Consider the following 7,694-nt stretch of genomic DNA (forward strand, 5'->3'; position numbering starts at 1 on the left):
AATCAAACGGCGAGAACGTGCCAGGAGTAAAATCAGCGTCAGGAGTAAAATCAAAAAATGCCTCGTGGATCAGTACATTTCTTGAACAGATGTAGAACCACCAACATTAATGAAAGGTCGAATTAAAGGAGCCATAATAAAGGCTCAACATTACCAAAACCCCCCTTTTCAACCGAGAGGTTGGACAGCCGGGTTTTGAGGGGCTATTGTGGGGCCCAAATGATTTATGGGCCAGACCCATCTGCCCGTGTGGAATCCAGAGGTCCAAGCCGAGGAAGGTTACGGCCCAAGCCCGATAAGATAACGCACAAGATAGACTTGAGATATAGCCGAGGATAGTACAGACCTCGGCAGAACTAAAATCCCACCTAAAAGAAGGGCAAAAATGGTAGGGGACTGAGCTTGAAAGAAGATCTCAAAATATCCAGGAAAAGCAGTCCTCACTGCCATTCAATGCTCTGCGCCTGACAGAGCCGCATTCTTTGGCTTTTACAACCACCCCCAACGACTTTGGGCGTAGGTTGATGGGACAAGTATCAGTCATGGAAAGGTTGACCCTACACGTGGACGAAGGACAATAAACGAAGGCTAGTATAAAAGGAAAAGTAAGGAATCTAGGAGAAGGGGGCTGGAAAAAATGGCAAAAAACCAAAGCCTCCCAGCCCAACTCCAGGAGAAAGACTCCAGGGGTGAAAACAACTCAGCCATGCAAGAACACCACGAAAAACCTACCGCCTGGTGACCAGGGCCTAGCCTCTCAAACCCACGCTCTACAAATGATATTGTATGGGCCCTTTTACGTACGAATCCAACCCTGTTGTGGTTCGATACGAATCGTGTCTCTACATTAATATTTAGAGTACAGTTCTAGCCTTATACTCATACTGGTTTTATCTTATTTTTCTTGTGCAATTTTTTTCTTAGTGCTGTTTGATTACTATTCTTAGTTGAGAAAAAGTTTGATGGACTGATAATATAAAATTTGCATAGTATTGCTAAATTATGGAATGTCTTAAGCTTTGGGGTTTTTGGTAACATATTTGTTGTCATGCTTTGTAGGGTCTAAATTTGATGATAGTTGCAGTTAATGTCCTACGTTACTTGCTAATTGGAAGAGTTAGGGGGATGATCATATTTGGTCAAATATATTTTGTTTTTAGTATGTTTAATCTTTTAGAATATTTGTATGGATCTAATCTCTAAACAATAAACAAAAGAGAATTAGAAACTTTCACAGAAAGCAAAACCTAGAACAACAATGAATAAAGCTTGAAGATACAAGCACAATTATATATTATTTTGTTGACTAATTCTTTTGTAATACTTATTAAACCATATGTAAGAGCATGTTATAATTATTGTAATACATTACTCCATAATATTTGTATTTCTCATTTTTAATGATCTTATGTGATAAGATTTTGACAATTTTTCATAAGAAATGTTTAAATAACATCTTTCATCTTATATTGGAGTTGATTCAGCTTTCAAATAGTTGAAAGTAGACAAATATTTAAACCAGAACATTTTAATATTTGATCTAAAAGTTTTCTATGTATTGCACGAGTTAGCGACTAGTTATAGTTATAGCTATGCTTGAAAAGCTCAACTAAAGTTGGCAATTATGTGTAGCTGTGCAAGCAAAGAACTCAAAGCCAAAACTTAAATAATAGGCGGTCAAGCCACATACGTTAACTATCTATTTTAATTTGATTTGATCAAGTTTCACAAACGAAACAATGCCGGCCAAGGCTTCAACCGAGATACCTAATGTGTCCTTTTGTTTTTTTGAGAAGCCGACCTAATGACTATTTCAAATTGCAAATATATACACCTTTTAATTAATAGGCATTCAAGCCAGAATTGACAATTGTCAACAGATGGAGTAATTACTCAATTAATTGTAGAAAACTAATTGGGAGAGAGAGAGAGAGAGAGTGAGGACTTGCAACGATACATGCATTAAATCAAGGAACGGCGTGGAAATTGACACTATTATAAGCTTGGGCAATGAGTCATTGCCCATGCATTAAGCTAATGACGCAGCTAGTGATGTCTAATTGAGTTGTGTCTATTACCGCAGGTTGAATACTTGAAATACTCTTACTTGAGATAATTAAATATTTTAAGCACATATCATAATTTTTAATTTAAAACACAAACTAGAGAATTAATTCTCTCCACTTCAAATGTATGATCCAAAAAATTTGGGATGATAATCAATTTTCTTTAAAAAGAAATATATATATATATATATAATATAGATGAGTTTTGCACTCTTTCCCTCTCCTTGAAAGGCTTCTAAATATTGGATAATTGTAAAAAAAATTATTCATGTTCAATTCTTTTAGCAGCTTGAGACTTGAGAGTAGAAAGTTAAATAAATATTATCTACCTCTACTAAAAATTGATTAGTGCCTTAGTTTGATGATAAAGAGCGCAATTATCAAAAACGGACGATACAGGTTGAAGCTATAGGTGAAACTCTAAATAAATAAATAAAAGACTTAAAATATATCAAGTTAGCCGTAAAATGTATAAATTTCTTGATCATTCTTGGTTTAGATTAATTATTATAAACTCAAAAGGTGTACATAGAATCATGTTATTTATAGGACATTCACTCATAGATACAAGAAATAAAATCTCAACTATCATACAAATGCTAAAGCAGAGCAACATCTGTCTGAATAATAAAAAACTAGTAGTAATTAAGAAGCTACTATTAATTGAAGGCAGAGGGATTAAAGAGTTATCTTTATTAATTGAAAAGGATTTCTCATTTGATAACATTCATGCTTTCTTGACGCTAGCTAGTCTTATTAGTTAGACTTTTTCCAAACAATTTGGTGTTAGTTAATTCAAATTTCTGAGGAAGACATAGACCATGAAAATGACTGGTTCTTAAATAATCTCAATTACAAGACTGCAGCAACTGCTTGGAACAGCATGTTTAAAACCTATCAAACATTATAAATGTTGTTGTAGTGGTTTCTTTCTAACTCATAAACCCATAAGCCATAACCATTATTATGGCATTGGTTACTTCAACACTTCATCATTGTTGTTCTCTCTTTCTTCTCCTTCTGCTTCTTCCTCTCGTTCCCACTGTTTTTACCTACACCAAAGATGACTGTAACATATTGCTGAACTCACCGGCTTCAATTACAGACCAAGATATTAATCCATTATTCACGTGGAATTCAGGTGAATTTTCCTTTGGATTCCACCGTTTTTAAATCAATGAGAAAGAGTCTCAATTCTTGCTTGCAGTTTGGTTTACTAAGACAAAGGACCAAACCATAGTTTGGTCTGCAAATGGCAATGATCCAGCACCACAAGGTTCTACACTGACGCAGAATAGCAGCAGTGCATTTGTTCTCAATGACCCTAATGGCAATGAGTTATGGAAGGCTCCAGGGAATGGTTCCAAATCCAGTTGTGCGGCTGTACTGGACAATGGGAACTTGGTGATCCTAGATGAGCAGTATAATTCTATATGGGAAAGCTTCAAAGAGCCTACTGATACGATTTTGCCTGGCCAAATACTGTCCATGAATACCACACTCAGGTCTCACCAATCTATTACAAATTATTCTTATGGCCGCTTCCAGCTTTCTTTACAGCTTGATGGCAATCTGGTGCTTTATTCTATAAACATGCCATCTGAAGTTCTTAATCATGCTTATTTTGCCACCATGACAATGTTCTGGGAATCACAGTTGATCTTTACTGAAGCCGGATACATGTATGTCCAAGATGCGAACAAATCAACTAACATTTTCAACCTTACTCAACAAGATCCAGGCTCAAAAGACTCTTTCTACCACATGGCTAGGATTGATTATGATGGGGTCTTCAGAATATACAAACACCTAAGACAGCAGGACACAAGTTGTGGAAGCTGTCCTTCAACATGGGAGCCAGTGCAAGGCATTCCTGGTATTACTGATATTTGTGGTGTATTTGATGCTAATAATTTTGTAGGTGGGTTCTGTGGACTCAACGGTGTTTGTCGTACCTCAGATGCTTCAAGTGGGGGCGGGACATTTTGCTCATGTCCTTATGGATTTTCTCAATTGAACCCATATGAGGATTGGGCAGGGTGTAAACCAGATTTTCCATTACCCAACTGCGACAATGGATGGGAAGAAAATAAAGGGCAGGTAAGCTTTGTAAGGCTTACAAATATGGACTGGCCGTTTATGGATTACAGCCTTGTTCAAGGGGCTAATGAGACAGGGTGTAAGCAGCAATGCCTTGACGATTGCATGTGTGTTGTGGCCATTTACGAAAAAACAGGTGGCTATTGTTGGAAGAAGAAGTATCCTCTGTCCAACGGAAGATATAGCACAAATATTACGAGAATAGCTTTCATCAAGGTACCTAATAGCTTTGTTCCAGTGAAGAAAAGCCGGTCTGTGATAGTTGTTTTGGCACTACTCCTTGGCAGCTCTGCATTTCTCAATATCCTTTTCTTCATAGCTACCATTGTGGCTATTATCTACTTGCACCACAGAAAGCTGAATTCGCCATGGAATATTGATAGCACACTTGCAACAAATGTGAGAAGCTATACATATAAAGAGCTCGAACAAGCAACCAGGGGCTTCAAGCAAATAGTAGGAAAAGGTGCTTTCGAAACTGTTTATAAAGCGGTCCTTCCATCAGATTCAAAAAGATTTGTTGCAGTCAAGAAGTTAGGTAAGGTGATAGAAGAAGGTGAGAAAGAATTCAAAACAGAAGTGAGCGTGATTGGTCAGACTCATCATAAAAATTTAGTCCGGTTGCTTGGTTATTGTGATGAGGGGCAGCACCGGCTATTGGTATATGAGTACATGAGTAATGGCTCTTTAGCTAACTTTCTCTTTGGGATATCCAGGCCTCATTGGAACCAAAGAATGCAGATTGCTTTTGGAATTGCAAGAGGTCTCATGTACTTACATGAAGAGTGCTGCACCCAAATCATCCATTGTGACATAAAACCTCAAAACATACTTCTGGATGAATACTTTACACCAAGGATTGCTGATTTTGGATTAGCAAAGCTTTTGTTGGCTGAGCAAACTCGAGCTGCTCGAACAGGAATAAGAGGGACGATTGGGTACTTTGCACCTGAATGGTTTAGGAAAGCATCCATTTCCGTTAAGGTTGATGTGTACAGTTTTGGTGTGATGTTACTTGAGATTATTTGTTGCAAGTCTAGTATTACATTTGCGTTGCAAGCAGAGGAGGCATTGATAGATTGGGCTTACGAATGCTACAAAGATAAAAAATTATATAAGTTGATAGAAAACGATGAGGAAGCAAGTAATGACATGAAGAGGCTAGAGAGGCTTGTGATTGTGGCTATTTGGTGTATTCAAGAAGATCCTGCACTGAGACCCTCAATGAAAAAGATCACACAGATGCTTGAGGGAGTTATTGAAGTCTTTGTGCCCCCAAGTCCTTCATTGTATAATCACTCTCCACCTTCAAAAAGTAGTTCCCTTGAGTTTTCATTCTCCTCAGTTGAAAGGTAAGCATTTGAGATTGATGATAATGGGTAACTTTGTAAATAACTAAGTGTTGAGCAACCTCTTTTAAAGGTGAGGCGCCACACCTATTCTTATTTGTATTATGGTATCAAATTCAGACTGATCCGTGGTTGGTTTCCGTTATTCATTTGTCTCTTGCTCTGTCCTTTGTTCTTGGATACAAGGTTCCCTTGTTTCATGCCTATTATTCTTTAGTGTCTTTCACCTTCTTAGTTACTTAGCTTTAATTTTGGATTCCTAGTTCAATCTGACTCTTTTTTTTTCTTGGGTTAGTTAAATTGTTGATTTGGATTTGTAACTGTGAGAACTTCAATCCAAGGGGATCGAGATTCATAATAATTATTCCTTGAACAAATCAAGTCAAAAATGATGTTGAAATTTAAATTTTATATTGGAAAAGAAAAAAAAAAAAAAAAACCTACGTCAATAATGTTTGTCATCCAACTTTAAATTCTAAGAGACGAAGGAAACAAAACATTGTAGTCAAGAAAAAAATTTTGAATTCTCAAAATGGAAAAATTCAAATCATTCATGATACAAATAGTTTTGTATCCCATAGTTTTCAATAGCTTGTTTGCTAAACTAGTTTTCAAAAAACAACTAGCTTTATTGTTTTATTATTATTATTATTATTATTTTATTTTGGGGGAGGGGGGTTGACGGAGAAGTGAGACAAAAAGCTAAACTTAAATTGCCAAATAAAAAGAAAAAGCATCTATTTTTGAAATTCCAATTCTAAAACCGTAAAAATATTGGAATTCAATCTTCAATCGGTTAGGACAAGAAATGATCACCAAAACATAGAAAGAAGAAACTGAATAAAAAAGAACACCCTTCCAGATCTGTTAGGACAAGAAATGGTCACCAAACACTGGCTTTGATATTATGGGGTTTTGGAACACAGTTTTTGTGTTTCTCCAAAAATTGGTAGTAAAGTTTTCTATAAATCACTTCTCCACAACTTATAGAATGACGAGTCCTGTGCACTAGACACTTTGATTATGTAGTTGATTGGTCATGAAACTTGGTGTAGGAATAGCAAGCACCCAAGTTATCAAATTCATGATTGCAAGATTTAAAAAAAAAAAAAATTAATTAGTGGATTCAAACTCAAGATATTTCAGTGGAGATCAAAAAGTGCTACTGAGCCACAAGTAGAGAATTATTTTTCAAACTCAGAATTTTTTTTTTTTTTTTTGAATGCTCGATAATGTAAATGCTAGAGCTAGTTTAGACCCTCAATTTTAATTACAGCTTGATTAATTTTAAATCTAAATGCACTTAATGCAGAATATACATTATTGGAAAATTAATTAATCGAAGCACTCAACAATTGCAAGGATGAACAAATAAGTGCAAGGCAAAAATCTAACAGTTGGATTGCATGTTCTTTATGCTCTTAACACATGCCAAGTTTTGTTTCAATTAAATATTATTTACTATATAATCTATAAGATTATATTTTATGCATAGTTTAGTTTTAAACTACAAATACTTGAAATTTAAATAATTTATTAATGATATAGTTATTGATCTTTAATTTTTTAGAAATTTTACAAACATTGAGAATGTAAAAAAAAAAAAAAAAAAAAAAAAAAAAAAAAAGCAATCCAATGGTGGATTTGTCAATATTCATCTTTAATAAAAAGATATTGAGTAAATTTGTATCCTTAAGCTGTAATCAATTTTGTAGCTAAATTTTGTCTTAAATCATTTATAGGCGTTGACGAGGGGGAAAGTTTTCCTAATAAATATGAAAAATAGAAAAGTAATATAGAGACACTTTCACAAACTTCAAATACTCCAGAAAAAGCTGTCACAAATCACAAACAATAAGAATAGAGAAATTTACCCTACTCAATTATTGCATGGCATCCTCTTTATTGATTTATTATTATTTTTTTTTTACAAAACCGCTGAAGATATGTGTGTGTGTATATATATATATATATATATATATATATATACACATATGAAAAGGTCAACAAAGGTAGGCAATTTTGTGAAGCTGTACGTGCACGCAAACAACTCAAAGCCAAAAACATAAATAATAGGTAGTCAAGCCACGTATGTTAACAACTCTCTATTTTAATTTGAACTAGATGATATTCTACACGATGCGTGGATATTTCATAATTTTATTTTTAAATAGTTTCT

At 34.9% G+C, this 7,694-nt stretch overlaps 1 protein-coding gene across 1 annotated transcript; it reads left to right on the top strand.

Annotated features, from left to right (window-relative positions):
* Positions 1–3,032: 3,032 nt before the first annotated feature.
* On the top strand, positions 3,033–5,522 carry LOC115983569 (G-type lectin S-receptor-like serine/threonine-protein kinase LECRK3). Its single transcript, XM_031106283.1, has 2 exons — positions 3,033–3,207; positions 3,274–5,522. The coding sequence occupies exons 1-2, from the start codon at positions 3,033–3,035 to the stop codon at positions 5,520–5,522; spliced, it is 2,424 nt and encodes an 807-aa protein (XP_030962143.1).
* The last annotated feature ends 2,172 nt before the right edge of the window (positions 5,523–7,694 follow it).

This window comes from Quercus lobata, chromosome 4 (assembly GCF_001633185.2).
Source record: "Quercus lobata isolate SW786 chromosome 4, ValleyOak3.0 Primary Assembly, whole genome shotgun sequence".
In the NCBI taxonomy this organism is placed as follows: Eukaryota; Viridiplantae; Streptophyta; class Magnoliopsida; order Fagales; family Fagaceae; genus Quercus; species Quercus lobata.

Bases quoted from the DNA above. Each gene is read 5' to 3' on its own strand.
- LOC115983569 (XM_031106283.1), top strand. From the start codon at position 3,033: ATGGCATTGGTTACTTCAACACTTCATCATTGTTGTTCTCTCTTTCTT. The intron at 3,208-3,273 runs GTGAATTTTCCT...TCTTGCTTGCAG, and splicing joins ATTATTCACGTGGAATTCAG to TTTGGTTTACTAAGACAAAG.